The sequence below is a fragment of the Rhinolophus sinicus genome, chromosome 16 (genome assembly GCF_057876585.1).
Source record: "Rhinolophus sinicus isolate RSI-liver-muscle chromosome 16, RSI-T2T, whole genome shotgun sequence".
Lineage (NCBI taxonomy): Eukaryota > Metazoa > Chordata > Mammalia > Chiroptera > Rhinolophidae > Rhinolophus > Rhinolophus sinicus.
The window spans coordinates 11,344,277-11,364,573 of record NC_142516.1 but is presented as its reverse complement, the minus strand read 5'-3'; the positions used below and the strand labels follow the sequence as shown (position 1 = coordinate 11,364,573).

At 46.1% G+C, this 20,297-nt stretch overlaps 1 protein-coding gene across 5 annotated transcripts in view; it reads left to right on the top strand.

Annotated features, from left to right (window-relative positions):
- The window catches only part of MRRF (mitochondrial ribosome recycling factor), a 53,453-nt gene extending 43,471 nt beyond the window's left edge, over nucleotides 1–9,982 (top strand). For 2 of the 5 annotated variants that reach the window (XM_019731241.3, XM_019731240.3), the window contains exon 7: nucleotides 5,889–9,982. In XM_019731241.3, the coding sequence (XP_019586800.3) occupies nucleotides 5,889–5,966 (78 nt within the window). In that variant the 3' untranslated portion in view covers nucleotides 5,967–9,982. The remainder of the gene's footprint in view (nucleotides 1–5,888) is intronic. The other 3 variants (XM_074330960.2, XM_074330963.2, XM_088793197.1) reach the window with 3 other exon arrangements.
- The last annotated feature ends 10,315 nt before the right edge of the window (nucleotides 9,983–20,297 follow it).

Here is a 20,297-nt window from a genome sequence, read left to right as displayed (position 1 = left end):
AAGCCTTCCGGTGTGCCCCTGGAATGGCACCAGAGTTAGGAAGAGGCTGTTCTGTACTGATGCCCTGTGACCTTGAGGAAGTTAGTGACATACTCCTTGGGGTCGGTTTCTTTTGTAAAAAGCATTTGTAATTCCTACCTTGAAGGGTTGCCCTGGGGCTGCTAGAAGCACCATTAGAGTGGCTGACACCTAGACCCACAAAGCTCCCTTCTTGCTGTCTTTGCACTCCCCTCTCCCTGTATCAGCTCGAAAGGCCAGAGACTAGGATGGCCTTTTCTGAGCCCTGATCAGGCCTCAGGAGAGTCTGGGCTCTGGCCCCAGCTGGGCCAGCTCCCTGTCCATCTCCCAGGGGGTTCCATCTCTATACTGACACTTGGCCTCTTCATTGCTTCCTGGTGGTAAAGCCTGTGGACCTCCAAGACCTGCCAGGCTCGCCTCACTCAGCAAGCCTGGGCATCTGCCTCAGGGACCGGAGCCCATTCTTGAAAAATGAAGAATGAACAGATAACCAGCTCTCTAGATAAAACCCCCTGGACAAAAACCTTGCTGGAAGCCTTCACTCATTCACACCTGGCTTTTCACCTTCCTCTTCAGATTAGATTTTTTTATTCAGTGCTTATTACTGTTATGATTATTTTTCAAAATGAAAATAATGTTATTCTCTTTTTTCTGATATTAAATTAACCCATGTTTAGTGTAAATTTTTAAAAAATTGAGAAGTAAGTGAAATTTCGTCATCCAGAGATGACCATTGTTAACATTCGTGTTGTCTCTCAGCGTACTCATGTATGGAGTAATTCAAGAAAAAAGGTCATACTGTATTTCAGCATTCATCCCCTGCAACAGTCTTTATTAAAGGTGTTATCACTTAAGTATTAGTTCTTACTATTGTTGATAATAACTTAATTTACTGTCATATGTTTCAGTAAGAAAACATAAAAGTTTCAGTAAGAAAATATTCAGGAGACAGCCTTGTGCATACTTCGTTTTGTTCTTCTTTCCTGATAGAGGCATGGTTCTGTAGTTTTGGTGTGTGTTTTTGTTTAAATAAACAAGGCAGGGGCTGATTGTTGCTTTATCAAGCAGTTTTTAAAAATGTATTTGTTTACTTTGTTCCTGATTATCAAAGTATCGTGTGTTCATTGTAGAAAATGTAGAGTTCAGAACACTGTTTTAAAAAAATGGGGGGAAATTAACCATCCTCCCACATTTCAGAAGCAACTGCTATTAGCATTTTGGAATAGTTCTTATTTCCCCCTTTTTAACATGATTGAGAACATGTAGTGTACATACAATTTTGTATCCAGCTTTTTATTTTCTGTTCAGCATGAAAACAATTAGCATTTAAAAAAACAACACCTCTTTGTAAACAGCCATTTCTAACGGTTACAAAATAGTCTCTCTTGTGATTATACCATAGTTCACTTTGATGAGCCCTCTCGTTGGACATTTAGTTTGTTTAAACTTTTTTGTTATTATAAATAAGGTTGTAGTGAGTATTTTTATACAAACGTCTTTGTTGAGATGATTTCCCTAAGATACAGTCCCAAGTGTGGAATTATAGCACAAAGGGAACGCATATTTTTAAGGTTCTTAGTACATACTGCCTAAATCACTCAGAGGGTCTTTAGAATATGTATATTTTTTTTAAATTTGCCTTTTCTAATCCCTAACATTTGAACCTAAAATTTTTAATGTGAGCTTAAGATCTTGCTTATGTTAGAAGCATTGCTTTTACTTCCACACTCCACAGGAAAGATTAAGTGATTCTTTATATAAATCCATACAATTTTTCTAGAGGATAATATGGCAGGATATGCCAAAACCCATACATTTCTGATTCAGTGACTTAGGAATTTATCCAAAATAAATTGTCAAGAATCTTATCTGTAGAAGTGTCTGTTGATGTATTATGTATAATAGTAGAAAACTACAAACTGTCTAAATTTCTGACAGTGGGAAAATAAGTTGTTTTACATCTGTGTACTAGAATCTTTATGTATATAGATAGTTATGACAATATTTTACAGACATAGTAAAATTTCTTTTGGAATTTATTTTTTTAAGGTAGATTACATAACAGTATTGTGATTTCATTTTTATAATGAAAAGCTTCATGTACATAAACAATTGGCAGCTTATTCACTTCAAAATGTTAATGGTGGTCATTTCAGGTAATGGGATTATGAACAATTTTTATTTTATTCTTTGTGAGATTTTTCTTAATTTTTAAAAAATTTTCCAAGTCTTTTGAGGTCAGATTTTAAAAAATGGAATTATAAAAATGTTTCATCTTTGGTGTGTGAGAAGGAAATGATTGTATTGTAGGTTCTATCCCTGCAATCACATCTGACCCCTAAACCCTCCCCCAACAACATCCCAACCCCCAGCCCAGGCCAGCTCTGCTGAAGGACCGAGGTCTTCCCACCCGAGACTCTGACATCTGTCAGCCTGCTGTTTCACCTTCGCTTGAGTTTGCTGTAAATGGGCCTGCTGAACATTAAAGCACTTGGCAGAAACCACCAGTAAATCTGGCCAAGATCCTTTCACTGCCGCCTTTTTCTGAGAAACTGCTCTGAAGTGAAGCTGGGTGCTAGTGGCGCTGAAGGAGGGAAAGACTGCTAGCAGACTGGGCAGGCAGGGTGCCCTAAGTGAGCAGCGGAGCAGCACCCAGTGGCATTGTGGGTGTTCTGAGTCAGGCCGCGGGGAGGCCTGCCGCGGGGCTGTACCCTGTGCTCTGCCATCCCCCTCCTCTCTCCACCTTTTGTTTTCCTGAACTTGTAAGGAGCAAGTGTGATGATGCTGTTGCTGATATGACATGTGAGGATGACAACGAGGACAACTACGGCCTCGATGATGTTGATGATAGTTTTACAATCATTATGAGGCAGCACATTGTAATGGAAAGGGCTCTTGTTTAGAGTCAGACTGTCCTGGATTCAAATCCTCACTATTTCAATTGTCACCTGTTAAGGTCAGCACATGGCCTCACCTTTCTGTGCCTCTGTTTCCTCGCTGTAAAGTGGTGGCAGTGGTGCCTGTCACACAGGGCTGCAGGAGAACGAAACGGCACAACATCCCTAAAAGTGGCCAGCATGGGTGCTGGGCCTCAGTAATGTTTGCCTGTGTGTCCCTCCCACTTCGTTCCCCACCTTGTGACTTTGAATATGGATTGACTGTTTTCATGAGCCTAACACAGCCTACCTGGTAGGAGGAAGGACTAGGCCAGGTGCTGTGGACTCCCCAGAGGGAGGAGTGGCACCAAACTGGCAATTAGGGTGGGTGAGTTCTTGGCTCAGGCGCACCACTGACTTTTTATGTGGTCTTGGGCCCTGGGTTACTGCTCTGTAACACCTGCCCCACCCACTGCATAGACGTTATGTGAGGTTATTGGATGTGAATAAAATAACAGAGGACAAAACACTTTTGCGTAGTATGAACTCTACTATGTAACTGTCAGGTGAAATAATGAAGATTCATAATATATTAAGAGGAGGTGATAATGGTGTTTTGTATGTTTTGAGGATTATGTGAAATAATGCACCGTCAAGTTTCTAGCCCAGTGTCTGGAACGTAGTAAGTGGGAGATGTTGTTGGTGTCCTTGCCATTGTTGTTAATCATTATTTTAAGAAGTCTGATAAAGATTGAAAAGATGAACTTGCAGGCAGACTGTCCCCAAGGGCACGTTGTGCCTGTAATATGATAGAAACTTAGTAAATATTTTCATTAATTCATTGATTTGAAAAGAAGTCAGGAAGTGATGTAAAAATCAGAGTAACACAAGCAGCATTTGCATAGCAAATAACCAATTTATAACCTACTTGCATATTCATGACTTTAATCCTCCCAACTACTTACTCTCTGAGGAAGGGACTAACATCCCCATTTGATAGATGAAGAAACTGAGACTCAAAGTGGGGAAATGACTTGCACATTGTCACCACACCGAGAATTTCACCCAGAACCAGCATTATCAAATTGTTGCCCTAGGTACCCTTCCTCTCCTGACTCCCTGTCTGTGTCCCCAAACACCACTCTTCCAGAGGAGGCTTGCCACCCTCGTTCCTGGCCGGCCCAGGCTGCCCGCCTCCTGGTGCTGGAGTGCTTCTGGCACCCGCCACAGCCCACGTAAGGCAAGCTGCTCAGGTGGGGGCAAAAGAAGCCGATGGAGGGTGTGCAGCCCGCTGAGAGACGAGGGACCAAGCAGCCGTTCGGCACCAAGTCGCTCTCCCAGAATGCCCAGCAGCCCCTTTGCTTTTCCAGCTGAAAAATGTATAGCTGTTGCTATGGCGAAAGCCTGACTGTCTCCATGCCTGGGACCAATTGCTCCAAATCTTTTTTAGTCTCTACCCTTTCTAGTGCATTTATTTCGCAGTTTCTGGCCAGGGCCTGTGGTCTGCAAATAAAGATGTCAACAGCCGCTGTGCCACTGAACACACAGATCCTGGGCACCACTGCCCCTTTCAAAGCTTCCTTCCGGAGGCTTCCGGCCTTAGGTCCCTCGTAGACCTGGGAGGGAGACTGCAACTCTTACTCAGTTCTTTTGTGTTTTTCATTCTCAGAGAGAGGATATGTTTATTGCAGAAAAATTGGGAAAATATAGAAAAGCACAGTAAACCTTAATATTCATTTAGTAAATATTTCCCAAGCACTTACTAAATACTAGGTCTTCTGGTAGATGTGACAGATATCGACACAAATAATATATTAGCTATCTTCCCATGACCAAAAGGTAATTACTATGAATATTTTGACAGGTTTCCTCCCAGTTTTAAAAACTATGCATTTTGAAAAAAATCATATTTGAGATTATTTCTGCTGCGTATATGTATACACGATTTTGTGTCCTGCTTGTTCTTTAATTCGGGGGTAACATGAGCATGATTCCATAAATAGTATCTTGAAACATCATTTCTTTTTTTTCTGATTACAAAAGCAATCCATGCTTGTTATAAAACATTCAAACATTCAAATGTTTCAGAACTAGACACTGGAATGTACTCATTTATACCCTCTGCATAAGAAATGGATAGTCTTAACCAGTTTTAATGGCTCTATGTATTCAGCTACTTCCTTGTACTATCACGTTAGATTTTCTGATTTTTCATTATTAAAAATAAAGCTTAGATAAATATCTTTGTATACAGAACTTAAATATTTTTCAGAGTCCATTCATGTGGTAATTTCCCAGTTGAGAGATTTAGGGGTTAAAAATGGTATGAACATTTGCATCAATTTGAATCTCTATTGATGATATATGACCTTATCCATTTCACCATAGCTTCCTGGCATTGAATATTGTAATTAAAAACCACAACATCAAATTTTGTTAACTATGATGACTGAATTATATCTTGTTTTAATTTCCATTTCTTCAGTGTCTGTTGAATTTTCCATGTTTGTTAACCAGATGTACTTCATCTTTCTTCAAGACATTTTTTTTCTGCTTAGCTATTGGGATCTTAATATTCTTATAAATTAATATGAGGGCTTTATATAGCAGAGTGTAGGAAATTCTACAGGCTCATTAAGAGACAGATAAGCCTGGCTTGTCTGTGTTCTATAATAATAAGAATTTGGGGTTGTGGAATCAGATTACCCAGATTAAATTATGTTATTCCTGCTTTCTAGTTGTGTACCCTGAACAAGTGATCTGTCTGCCTCAGTTTCCTCATCTTTGAAATGGGGATAATAATAGTGTCTAGCTGTTAGAAATCAGTAAGAGTTTGTATAGAAAGTTCTTAGTACTGTGCCTGGCTGGAACTCAATGACTGTGAGCTTTATCACCATATTATTTCCCAGATAACCTTTTCGTAGTCCTGGAATATTTCTCCCCCACCCTTTTCCAGCCCCAGTTATCAGGCTGTCTCATTTTATGTTTCTGCAGATCAGCCAAATGGCCGACGACACGGTTGCAGAGCTGGACAGGCATCTGGCAGTGAAGACCAAAGAACTCCTTGGATGAAAGTCCGCCAGACCCAGCAGTTCTTCAGAGCCCAGTTTCTGGTGGATCGCCCGGGTGGCGAATTGGCATCTGTCACGCGTCCACACAGAAGGCTGTCACCGTGTACTTGTCCGTCCTTGCGAGGCCCAGCCTTCCAGTGGGACACCCAGAGCTGTTCATCCTCTTCCTCCTGTGCCCTGTCCACCCCATCTGCTCTGGGCCTTCTGGCATGAGTGGCTCTCGGAGAATATCTGTTGCTGACAGAGGGCCTTTACTTGGGCATTTGCCCTGAGATGTTGCCATTGGCAGGCTTAGCACCAACTGCGCTTCATGTCGGGAGCCTCCTTTTGAAACACTTAGTTGTGCCCTGTCCCCAACTCTAAACTTTGCTTAGGCTGATGTGGGCCTTCACCTGTGACTGGATAACTTTGCTAGAGGCCCATTTTCACAAAACAATAAAATTGAAAGGATTGGAAAGAATAATAACCACAAAGGAAACAGTAGAGTCGGTCTGGATGAGTGCTCTCTGAGGAGCTGTGTGTAAAGCAGCCAGAACAATACTTTTGCCTCTGGGTCATCTTTACACATGCTCTTTTCTCTGCCTCTGCGTTCCTCCACTCCTCACCTGGCCAGTCCTGTTCACCCTTCACATCTCATCTGGGAAAGCACTTCCTCTGGGAAGTCTCCTCCCCACCCCCCAGGACCCTTATTATTGGCTCTCATAGCACCATCTGCTGTTTTTATCGGAACCTTAATTGTTCTTTTTGATAATTAGTCTGCATATCTTCAGTAGCCTCAGAATTTGGCATAATGCCTGGGACACAGTAGGCACTCAAATGTGTTGTGAATGAACTGTACATAGTAGCTACTCAGCAAATGCTGGCTGCTTTTCCTTTCTTTCCATCTGAACATGTTCCACACTTGCTCCATCCTGAACGTTTGCTTGGTTATGAGATACCTTTCCCCAGGGTCTGCCTGCGATTCACAGATAAGAGGTTTGCTGTGGCTCATTTTGGGGTACTGGGTTAAGTTAGTCCTCCCCCCCACAATCATTTTTCTTCTGTTCGTTCGTTCATTCATTCATTCATAATAGAGCCATCATGCGCCAGACGCGGCTCGAGTAAACTTGCAGGATTGTGTTATCTCCACTTTACAAATGGGAAACCTGAGACTTGATAGTATTAGATCATTTGCCCAAAGTAATAAAGCCAGTGACAGGGTTTCACATTCACCGTCATTCACATTTTACAGAGAGGGAGGAGCTCAGAGGTAAAGTCTCTGGCCCAGGGTTACACAGCTGGCACATGGCAGAGCTGGGATGCAAACGGGCCTGACCTAAAGCCTGTGCTCTGCCCACTGCATCCTGCTGCCTTCGTAAACATGAGTGAGCACCAGTTGGAGTTGGGTGTCACGTACTGTGCTCCACGCTGGGCACACAAATGGGTAACACCCCTGTCTTTGAGTGAGGGGTGTGTCGGGCACCGGACTGAGCCGCTATTTATGTCTTGGGTGGAAGGTAGGAAGTTCGCTCCAGTCCTGCCGAATGTCTGCCTGTAGGACGGCACCCACCTCGGCAGCAGCAGGGCCTTGCCGTGTTCCTCAAAGCAGCACCCAGCTTCTCTTTGTTGTTCAACTCCTCTCGGCTGTCCCGTGCTAGAGGTGATGGGGTGCACTTCCCCTGCTTGTCCTGGTGGGACATGCTGACGACAGCCAGGGAGACTCAAGGTCAGAATTGGCCGAAGGTGGAAGAAGCGAACCATCTCCACCCTGATTGCTTGTTCTCAGTCAGAGCCCACTCACCAGCCCTGAGTAGCTGTCGCACGACTGGAAGTCAACTGAAGGAAGAACAGGGATAGAAAGAGCAATCAAGGAAACTTTTTGGGGGTAAGCCACATGGCGAGGGCTTTGCAACAGTTTTTCATGAGTGGCCGAAATTCCCCACTCACTGCAAATGTGCTTCTCAAAGATGCAGGATTTTTTAATAAACAGAGGAAATGATAAATTATGTTGTAACTCCACTCCAAAGGCATTTGGTTCTTAACAGCCAAATCCTCTGTAGTCTTTAAATAAACAAAAACTTATTTGGTGAACAGACGGGGGGGAAATTGAAAGATTTTCTGTACTTGGGTTCCACATGTCAACAATTTCTCTCCTGTGTGTATGTTGGCCAAAGCTGTATATCATGATAAATGAATAAAGGAAAACCTCGGGCCCAGGGCAGTCAGACAGCTCAGCAAATGGCTTTCAGCTGATTGCTCTATTTCAGTTGACATTTATCAAAGAGTTTCTCTGTTACTCTGTGTGTCAGGGCTTAGGTGGTGGCAGGGACGAGAGTAAGACTACCTGTTTGGATGTGCTGAGTAATGAGTAATGCTGGAACCATCCAGTCTCCCTCTCTCCCTCCCTCAGTGTCTCTCTTTCAAAAAGAAAAGCTGGGTATGGAAATTCTCACACTTGCCAGAAGAATTAACCACCTCCTCTATTCAATTCAACAGCTTTCAAAGTCCCATGAAAAATACAGCCCAAAGAGAATTCAAGAACTTTTTTCCTGTTTGTTATTTTCTTCTTTCTTCCATGTGTGCACACGTGTGTGTGTGTGTTGGAAATTACAAAAGAAACTAGAATGTCAAAAATTCGAAGAAACTCCTCAAAAGTCCATCCCCAATCTTACTCCCTTTAACAATTAGAGGTGTAGCCTTCCAGACTTTTCTTTATACATACATCATTTTTAAAAAGTGAGGAGGGAAGCTATTCTGTTCCTATTCTGAAGCTTGCTTTCTTTTTTTTGGCCAACAATATATGGCCATATATCCATGCATCTACATACAGACACAATGCATCCTTTTTCATTGCAGGGCAATATTCCACGATATGGATGTACCATGACTTATTTCACTGTTACCCCTACAATATTTTTTAAAAATTAATTCAAATGCATTAAGGATGTTTGTAATTGAAGACTATTTTTTTTTAAGGGGAGAAAGAACCCTATTCTATGTTTATCTGTTTGGTAACTTTGTCTTCAACCTCAGACTAAAATTTACTGAATGCCTAGTGTGGACCAGGTACCATGCTGGACACGTGTTACTACATTCAAACTTCCGAACAATCCTCATTGGTGTTTGTATTACTCCTCTCTGTGTTTACATATGAGAAAACTGAGGTTCAGAAAGGGTATTTAACAGCCCAAGGGCACACAGGTTATAAGTGCCAGAGTGAAGTCTGAAACTTCTGTCTGACCTTGAAGTGGGTCCTTAATCACTGGGCTTTGGTTCAGAAGTCTTCATCGAGTATTTAACTCGAAATGCACCTGGCATTGTCCTGGGCCTGACGGTGATCTAAGAGAAGCAGAAAGCTTGCTTTCATAAAACAATTAGAAAGCTACTTCCAGTAAAGGACAGCATGTAAAAGAGCACACCTGGCACGTAGTAAGCACTGAAGACATGGTAGCTCTCATGGAGACAGGAAAGATTCTATATTTGTACCTCACCTGTTTGGCAGACTCTTCTAGAATGTGTCAGATAACCAGGGAGTGAGCAGAAAGACCACCCAGCAGTGAATAACAATGACAATGACAATAATAGTATTGACAACATTGGAACTGATACTGGCTTGGTGCTTTTTAGTTTTCAGAGTGTTTCTACATCCTTTATCCCACTGAAACCACCAAGCGAAGCTTTGTGGTTTCTTTTGGCCTCAGAATGATCAGTTTTCATGATGTGCCTGACAAGGTATATTCTCTCTTTGGAGAGGTACAAATTTTGACATGTAGTTTATAGATTGTGATGTTTAGGTTTTCTGCATTGCTTATTTTTGACCCTTCGATGCATCTTGGACTGAAAGTGGTGTGCTTTAGTCCTGTTACTAGAGTTTCCATTTCTTCTCGCATTTCCTGTCATTTCTGCTCTATGAACGTGCTGGTGTGTTTGATGCACAGATAGCATGACTCTCATATCTTTGTGTCATTCAGTGCTTGGAGTCCGAATTCTGTCTTCTCCTATATGAAGATTACAGGTCTATCTTTCTTTTTGTTTTCATTTGCTTGGTGTATCTTTCCTGTTCCTTTATTTTTAGCCTTTTCAAATCACTGTGTTTTAGGTATGTTTCTTTATTTTAGAGTTGGGTTTTGTTTCATGAACCATTGTGAAACTCCTTTTTAAAATTATCTTTATTTTTAATTGTTGTGAAATGTACCATCTTAACCATTTTTAAGTGTACAGTTCAGTCGCGTTAAGTACATTCACACTGTTGTGTGACCATCTCCAGAACTCTTCACCCTGAGAACTGAAACGACACCCATTCAACAGCTTCCTACAGGCCCTGGCGACCACCATTCTACTTTCTGTTTCTATGAATTTGACCATTTAGGTACGTCATACACAAGTGGAACCATAGAGTATTTTTCCTTTTGTGACTGGTTTATTTCACTAGCATAATGTCCTCAAGGTTCATTCATGTTGTAATGTGTGTCAGAATTTCCTTCCTTTTTAATGTCAAAAAATGTTCTTTTACAAGTATATATGAAACCCCTTTTAATAGGTGACTTAAACTCATTCATATTTGTTAATACAGGCAGACCTCAGAGATAATGCGGGCTCAGTTCCAGAGCCCCACAATAAAGCGACTCATAATCCTTTTGCTGGTGGAGGGTTCTGCCTTCGATTTAAAAAACACAAATTCTGTGAGGCACCGTGGAGCGAAGTGCAATAAGACAATGTGTCTCTATGCTGACATGCTTAGAGCCTGTTTACTCTGACGTGCAGCGTCGACACTAGGTGATTGGGGGTCTAAACCCTTAGCAGATGAGGGGCTGGAGATTAGATTGAGGAGAAAGGCTTGCTTCTGTAGAGAGGGACTTCACTGTTTGCTGACGGAACAAATAAGTGATGGTCCCTGTTTCTTGTATTCCTTTCTTCTGCTGTCTGTTTGAATCCCTCCTGTTAGGTTAGAGCAACCTGACATGTAGCCTTTATCTCCACTCTTCTGCTTAAAAACCTTCCGTGGCTCCCCATTGCCTGCTGAATTTGTACGAACCCATCACCCCAGGATCTAGTACCTTCTGCAATCTGGTCTTGTGATACCTGTCTCACAATTGCCCCAGTGCAACCAGTGCTTAAGCTATTAGGTTGGTGCAAAAGTAACTGTGGGTTTTGTAATTATTTGTTAAACTTTCAAACTGCAAATACTTTTGCACCAACCTGATACATAGAATTACTATCTTTTCTGGTTTCGTGCTGCTTTCTTTCTTCCACCTCCATGTCTTGTCTTAGGCTATTTTCTTTTCCTGGTCTGTGCACCCTTAAACCCCTGCCCCCTCAATAGGCAAACTTTCTATCTAGCCTTCAAAACCCTTGGTCCCGTGTCCTTTGTACTAGTACAGGCATTTCTTTATCTAGATCTGCATATGCCCACTGAGCATCTCCACTTGGATGTGCCTCACACAACCCAAACTCAGCCAGCGCCCCCTGGAATCCGTGTTCCCACCAAGGTGCCGAACCAGGACACTGGGAGCCACCTGTGCTCCCTCACCTCCACCCCCTTCATCCAGTAAGTCCCCAAGCGCTGCCAGTTTTACCTGCAAAGTGCTCTCCTCTCCTTTCTGGGCACACCCTGGAGAAGTGTGTACCCGGGAACACGTGTGGCAGATGGTCCCGGCTGGCCTCGCTGGGAACTCTGGCCCTGTCTCCGAGGCAAAACACCCTAGCACTGGGTTAGCCTTGTGTGAGCCCCTTGCAAGAAAGTTCGCTGCCCTTGGAATCTTTGCATTCCCTGACTAACTGGGGCCTAGCAGGTGCTAAGGAAATGTCCATTTGTAACGGGCCTACCGGGCCTACAATACAAATGAAGTCAATTTACATCAATAACCCAAAGTCTCTCTCATTCTCACCTGCTCGCTCAGACCTCCAACCTCACCTGCCAAGTGGGCCTTAGGAGTTTCCAAGCATCTCCTAAAGGCTGCCGCCCATGCCGTCCACAATAATGGCGCCCACCACAGGCTCAGCTTGGCGTCTGCAGCCCTATTCAGGGAGCTATTCAGGAATGCCCTATTCAGGAATGCCCCTGGGGAGCTGTGCCTGTGTTCCTACTGGAGTCAGTGTGAGCAACAAGAGTGCTGGTTCCTGGGCTTCGGCGGCCTGAGCACGCTGGCTGGTCTCTTCCCTAATCCTGTGCCACCCTTGGGCTGCTGAGTACACAGCAGCCTCACCTGGGCCGAGCCTCTGCCGCCTCCCCCCACAGCGGCTCCTCCACAGGCTGAGTTCTGCCCCTGATGTGGGGCTCTGCTGGCCCAGGGGGCAGGGCACCCGACTCTTCTCTCCCAGCTCCAGCCTCAGCCCAAATTGCCCCCTCTTCGCGGATAATAATAGTGGTTAGCATGTCCGGGGCCTTTGCTCTGTAGAGGCAACTCTAGAAGGTAGCTATTATTTTGCTCGTTTTACAAATGAGGAAGCTGAAGCAGAGAGTTAAATTACTTGTTCAAAGACAAGACCCGAGGAAGCTCGGATCTCAGGGAGCCTGATGTCGGACCCCCAGCTAGGCGGCCTCAGTAAGTTGTTTTTAACTCAGAGACCAGAGGGGCTGGAAACAGCCTGGTGAGGTGCTGAAGTGGCCATGAGAACTCATGGGGCCTGTCCACGTTTTGCCCTTTCTATCCTCAATAAAGGTCACTCCATTTTCCCATGGTTACCAAGGAAGACCTTGGACAAGATCAGTGGTGTCCAGCTGAGCCAGAGAAACTGGGCTGGTCCCTGACAACATTTTCACGCATTTAGGGCAAAATAAGTACAATAAAGGTGAGGTAGCCAATGTTTGCACACATTTCAATGTGTGGAACCTAAGGGACTATTCTGTATTCCTGGGTCTTGCTTTCTCTACTTCTGTTTTTGGTGTTCAAATATCCTTTCTCTTATGATAAGAAGTTAGTGATTCTTAAAAAAAAAAATCCTCATTTAGAGAAATAAAATCTGGTTACCTTCTGTTGGTCCCCTCCATTTTTTTTTTTTAACTTTACTGATGCATGAATCCCAAAGTCTGGGAGCTATGGAACCTCACGCCTACTCCTAGAGCTGAGGTCCCCCAGGCTGTCATCCCAGGGAAGCTGGAACTGTAAGCAGGGAGAGAAGCAACAGAGGGAGGCGGTTTGACATGTGTGGGTGTCAGGGATCCAGTGGGTGAGCAACGGGTGGGGGTGAGTGAGGCAGGGTCCGAAACAGGACAATAGCCAATCAGGAGGGTTCAGAGACCCACAGGGAGGAGGGAGAGGTAAGTCAGAAGAGAGAGGCAGGGATAGAGACAAACAGGGGGAGAGGGAGATACACATGACCAGAGGGAGGGGGAGAGAGGCGGAATCACAGGGAGACAAAGACAGAAACACACCCCCACAGGCACATGTACAAACAGAGACCAGCTGGTAGAGACAGAGATAGAGACGAACAGTCACAGACACAGAAACAGGTGGTGACAGTGAGACAGTTAACAGCCCGAAAGAAACACCTAGAAATAGAGACACTGAGATAGACACAGTGACACAGAGGGAGATAGAGAAATACACACAAAGAGAAAGACAGAAATCCAGGGAGAGAGACTCACAGTGTTAAAAAAAAAAAAAAAAAAAAAAGAATAAGAGAAGAAAACGAAAACTGGAAAGAGACACACATGTAGATGGAGACAGAGTGAGGCAGCCTGAGTGGGGTGGGGTGGGGTGGGGTGGGGGGAGAGTGAGTGACCTGGTGGCTGTGTGGCCCCTGGGGCACAGGGTGTGGGTGGAGGAAAAGGCCACATTGGAGGGGCCGGGGCTGCAGGGACCAGATAAGGACGCCTGCCAAAGGAAAGCAGGGGAAGGAAAGACGTTTGCAAATCCCAAGGGGGGGAAAGCTAGGGAGGCTGCCCCAGGCCCAAAGAACAATGGGTACTTGACTTCAGTGGGTCATTAATGAGACAATTAATGGAAAGAGTAACAGAGGCCTCCCCAGAGATGCCTTGGAGAGTGGATAAGTGGAATTATTGTGGAGGGTGTGCGGTGGTTCTAAGGGGGGTGGTGCTGTTCCCCACAGTCCCAGATGTCCAGCATGCCAACTGCAGATTCCTGGCCTGGGGCATGGGGCCTCCCCCAGCTCCCCCACACATGCCCTGTACTCCCTCCACCCTGGATCCTTGCCAGCCCCCAGATGTGCCCTGGCTTTCCTATCTCCTCCCTTTGCTGCCGCCTTCCCTCTACCTGGAATGTCATCCCTTGATTATCTCCATCCAAGGAAACCCTACCCATTCCAGGGGTAAATAAATGTGGTGCATCCATAGGAGTAAATGCGTTTTAACAAGAATAGAGCCCCCGAAACATAACAGGCCATGGAAAAAGCAAGTGGAGTCTTACAGCCAGTGTGGTACCACTTACATAAATTAGAATGACATAAACAAAAAACGATTCTTTTAAAAAGTTATTCCTGACTCTATTTTGCATTATAAGATCATTTAAAAAGTGTGTGTGGGGAAGGAAGTCGTGAAGCGATACTTACCAAATTCGTAATGGTGACTGCCACTGGGGAGAGGGGGGAAGACATAAAGTGTACCCTAAATTCATTTCATATACCTATGTATACATATATATAAAAACTTGACAAAAATGTTTATTTTGGGTTGTGAAAATAGGAATGATAGGAATGGTTGTTACCTTGTTTACTGTTTTATTTTTTCCCTCTGTTTTAAAATTTGTCCCAGAGAGAGAAAGAGACAGAGACAGAGAGAGAGAGATCCTAGCTAACCTCGACCCAACTCAAATGCCACCTCCTGCAGGAAGTCTTCTGGGAACACACCCACTAATCAGATGTGGTTCTTCTTCCTGGTATCAAATTCTCAGGGCTCAAAGCACTTTCCCCCTTGTATTTCCCTTTGTGATGTTCATGGACTGTCTTCCCTGCTGGATGGAACCCTTTTGAGGACAGGGACTTCCTGCACAAAGCTGGCACAGAGGTGGCGCCCAAGGATGACTGAACTTACCTCTCCCATCCCACCATGGTAGGAGGCAAACTACAAGGCTCTAATCACATGTCAGATCCAACACACACAATCATTTTGGGGGGAGGGGAGTGAGCTCCTGAAATTCAAAGTATGGCGTCTGGAATGGGGGGGATCTAGAAAAGGGGAACAGCTGCTATTCACAAATGTTCTGGGAGGAAGGAGGAGGTCTTGTTGCTGTGACCAGGAAATCATCCCATTGCTATTTAGCTGGTTGTTTCTGAAGCTACTTCCAGCAAAATTCCCCTCACCCATTCTAGTAGGGCACAGAGGCATTTAGCACTTTCCACCCAAATCTGCCTATTAAGAACCCCCGAGTTCACTAGCCTCCAGTGAACCCCAGTTGCTGGTAAAATGGCGCCACTGTAGAGGTGGAAAGAAGGGGGACATAGTCCCAGCCTACACATCCAGGCAGCGTTGGTCCCTCCATAACCACAGCCTGTGCTCCGTGCTCTGCCCTGAGCTACCTTATCTGATTTACTCCTCACCATAGACAGCCCTTTGGTGCCTAACATTTGGTTAAGCCCATGGATTTATAACCTTATATAAGTTTCAGGTGTACAACATTATAATTTGACATCTGTGTACACTACAAAGTGATCACCATCAAAAGTCTACTTTCCACCCGTGACCATATAATTGACCTCGTTTATTCATTTGGCCTCCCTCCACCTGCCCCTTTCCCTCTGGTAATCGCCGATCTATTGTCTGCATCCATGAGTTTGTTTTCTTTTGTTTGTTTTATATATACAGTAGTACCTCCGTTTTCGAACATCTCCATTGATGAACATTTTGGTTTATGAATGCTGTAAACCCGGAAGTAAATGCTTCAGTTTTTGAACACGGCTCGGAAGTCGCACATGTCACACGGCTTCCGCTGAGTGCAAGATCCTGAGACCTAGCTGTCGGCTGTTTTCGAACGTTTCAAAACTCGAATGGTCTTCCAGAACGGATTACGTTCGAAAACTGGGATACCACTGTTCATATATACATATATATATGAGGAAGGTCATACAGTATGTGTCTTCCTCCCTCTGACTTATTTCACTCAGCATAATACCCTCAAGGTCCATCTATGTTGTCACAAGTGGCAAAATTTCATCGTCTTATGGCTGGGTATTATTTTGCGATGCATATAGTTTATACACCACATCTTCTTTATCTATTAATCTGTCAGTGGGCACTTAGGTTGTTGAGGATTTTAAGACCTAAAGAAAGCAAATGGGGCCGGCCCGGTGGCTCAGGTGGTTGGAGCGCCATGCTCCTGATGCCCAGGTTGCTGGTTTGATTCCCACAGGAGCCAGTGAGCTGCGGCCCTCTACAGCTAAGACTGTAAACAACGGCTCTCCCTGGAGCTGGGCTGCCATGAGCAGCTGGAGGTCGTCGTGAGCTGTGGCTGGCTACTGTGTGCTACCATGAGCTGCTGGCGGCCAGCCTGAGTGGCCGGCAGCCAACATGAGTGGCCGGCAGCCTGCAAGAGCTGCCGTGAGCTGCTGTGAGCGGCCGACCGATGACTGGTGACCGACTGCCTCAAGCCTGGGGGAGCGCAAGGCTCATAACACCAGCATGGGCCAGGGAGCTGTGTCCTACACAACTAGACTGAGAAACAACGGCTTGAACCGGAGTGGGTGGGGGGAGGTGGACGAAGGGGGAAAAAAAAGAAAACAAATGAATCACAAGACCGCTTCGATGCCAGTAAGTCCTTGCCAAATAAAACAGCCTTGTGACCCAGAGAGTCCCTTGAATTCTCAGAACCTATTGAACCTATTAGATCCCATTTATTTATTATTTATTTATTTATTTATTTATTTATTTTTCAGTAATTTTTGTTTGTTTGTTTGTTTGTTTTTAAGGAGGGCACAGCTCACAGTGGCCCATGTGGGGACTGAACCAAAAACCTTGGTGTTATTAGCACCACACTCTAACCAGCTGAGCTAACTGGCCACCCAAGATCCCATTTAATAATAGGTGACTTAGTTGCCAAACTCAGAGCAGATTGGAAATTGTGAGTTAGAATGTGGAAAAGGGCAGCTTCCACGCTGAGAGATCTGTTGAGTGCTGAATACATGAATGAATGAGTGAATGAATGAATGAATGGCTGCCAGCCTGATTTCTACCTTGTACCTGATTTCCCTTCCTCTGCTCCATCTCTTGCTGTCAGATGAATCATGTTAAAACAGCCCTTTGCTGTGACATGGTAACATGGTCACTGGTAACGTGACATGGCCCTGCTCATAAGCCCTCCACGGTTCCCCATTGCCTGGATAACTGAATAACCACCTAACCAATTTCTGTTCCCCCATAACTGGCCCTTCTGACCCTTCTCCCCATGGTGACCTTTTCAAAACGCACATCATGCCACTCCCCTTCCGAGGCTCTCTATCACCCCCAGGAAAAAGCCCCAAATTCTTACCTTAAGGTCTTCACTGCAAAGTTTGACCTGGACTGGTTTCTAACCTCATCTCACACCAGACTCTCCCTTGCTCTGGCTCCAGCCACTCTGACTTCTCTCAGGTCCCCACAGTGTCCCTTCAAGGACTTCGCACATGCCATCCCTGTCTGGGGCTCTCCAGACCCTGCTCTGCCTGTATATCCTTTAGATCTCAACCCAATGTCACTGCTTTGGGACAGCCTTCCCTGACCTTCCCAGGTTGGGTTTGTACCATCTGTCCCCCAGCACCACACTGTCCCATTTGATTATGTGTAATGTCCTCGATGTCTGTCTTCTGCCCAAACTGTGAGCTTCAGGAAGGCAGAGACTCTTATTCCCCATCACATGTTTGGTGCCCCAAATGAAGCCTGGCATCCACTGTGCACTCTACAAGTATTTGCTGAATGACTGAATACGTACATTTGGCTGCTCATTGAAATTGATTTATTCAGTCAACAAATATTTATTGAGCATCTACTAAGTGTCAAGTCTGGTTCTCCACACTCCACAGAAGTGAATAAACCAACTCTGATTCCCTGCCCTGATGGAGCTCACAGTCTACTTGGAAGAGGCAGATATTAAACAGATAAAGAAGTAAGGCAATGCCAGCACGGCTAAGTGCTATGAGGAAAACAAAGCAGAAGGGAAGAGCAGTGTGTCTGTGTGTGTGTGTGTGTGTGTGTGTGTATGTGGGGGCGGGGGGGAGGGGGTGGCAATTAAGATGGGGTAGTCAGGGAATGCCTCATGGAGGAGGTGACATTTCAGTGCTGAGCCAGAGTTCCTAAGAAACACAGGACTCTCTCCCACTTTGGGGCTGGCTGGGCCCCAGGTATGTCCCTGTATAACAGTCACTGATCCCCACACCCTCCCTGCCTCCCAGGACTCCAGCAAGGACTCCAGCAGAGGTCTTTGGCGAGGCTTTGGGGCGGGAGCGAAAGCCTGAAACTGCTCTTCACAACAGCTGTGGTTGGGCTCTTTCTGCTAGGCGAGAGGCAGCGATTGCTTTGTGCAGTGAGGACTCACTGATTGTGGCCGGGCGAGTAGCACCCACAGACCTCGGCCGCCAGGGTTTACCGCGCACCCCCAGCGCCTTGGCGGGCCGTGCGCAATGCGTCAGCCCAATCTCGCCTCCTATATTCAGAGTTGATTAGACGCTATTTCTGCCTGGATTTTCAGAAGGCTCAAGAGCTTTTTTAATCACTACAGTGGCTCATTACGGTTTTGCAGTGACACTCATGTCCTTCAGTTCTCTTCTCAGATTAGATTCTATAGTCAGATGAATATTGGATGATTTCATTACATACAAATGCAATCAACAGTTTTGCATAAATTTCTTCTCTTTTTCTTGAGTTTCAATTGACCCCAGCACCCATGGTGGCAGGCGCGATCCACATGCAAATGAGCTGGGTTTGCAGCAGCGGAGAGGGGCCGGGATCAGGTGGGCACTTGCACCAGCGGGGAGGGGGAGGGAGCGAGCCTTGATTGCTCAGCCTTTGAGAGAGGCTTGGAGGAGGGGCGCAGCTCCCGGACAACCGCTGTGGCCGAGGGCACGCCCGTGCGGGATGGTGTTCCTGAAGATGCACTGAGGCACAGGGATGCCCAGGGCGGGGCAGGCTCTCTCTCTGGGCAGAGAATGGAATGTGCAGCTTCCGCCCTGGCAAGCTGGCCAGAGTGGTGTGCTTAGGTGGATTGGGCCAGAGCTATTTAACAAGTGGTATGGACATGTGTCAATATTTTAACAACTGGTCAGGCCTGAACAGTGCATTCCTGCGGTTGTTGTCTGTCACTGCCCTCGGTTCCCCAAGTCGGAGTTACAGAGATCCAGACTCTGAACTGAAGCAGGGGTGCCCGGTAATGCTCCCACGTTGGTGGTGGCACCACTGAGTTCCAGAGGGGGCGAAGGTTGGGCATAGAGCCACACAGCACTGAAACCAGAGCCTCCTGCTGCAGTCTGGGGGCTGCTTCCTGGTCCTCTGGTTGCCCCTGAGGACCACTCCTTCATCATTCTGTCCTGTGCGCAGTCATGAGGGTCCCTGCCTCCCCAGCTGAATGGACCCAGCCCTCACGGGCTGTGTGTCTGGCTTCTGCTGCCTCTCAGCCTCCACACACTCCCCCTTCTGTGCATCTCTGCGTGTGTTTCTCTCCTTGTCTCCATCCTTGAGTCTGTCCCTCTGTCTCTGTGTCCCTTCCTCTCCTTTCTCTCTGCCCCCATCCCTCTCCCCATCTCTTTGTCTGACTGCCTGTTCCCTTTGCCGGGCCACATTTGCTCCTTGCTCTCCGTGCCTGTGTTCCCAGAGCTGGCCTCTGAGGGGATTGGTAGATCTGAGGCCCCAGGCTGCAACCCCCGCCCCCCCATAGAGCTCTGGTCCCTGGAAGGAGGTGGTGGGGGAGGGGCTTGGTGTCTGAATTCTTCGGAGTCTTCCTACAGTAGCCAGTACTGGGCCATCCATTTTCTCTCCCAGTCAAGGACAGCAGGAAAGCAGCCATGCCTCTTTCATCACACACCTATTCTCACTCCGGCCTGGAGGAGGGAGCTGAGCGGTGGGGGTGGGTACGGGTGAAGAGGGCTCCCACTGAGCAGACTGGGTCATCCTGTCTGGCTCAGTCCAAACCTGCTGCTGTCGATGGCAGGCTCCCCATAGGAAACTCCCCTCCTGCCCACCCTCCCTTCAGCTCCTCCCGATAGAATGAACCTGTTCCCCCAACCCAGTGGAAATCTGGTCTGCACCCACCTCACCACATCCTTTCCTTTCCCTCCTCACCTCTCTCTCATCCAGGCAGAGGACTGCTTTCCTGGGATTCCCCTGCTTTCCAACCCCAGGCCACAGCACATGCAGGGTAGAGAGGAAAGACCTGGGCTCTAGAGGCTGGCAGCTCTGTGCCAAATCCCAGCTCTGCCACTCGCTAGCTGG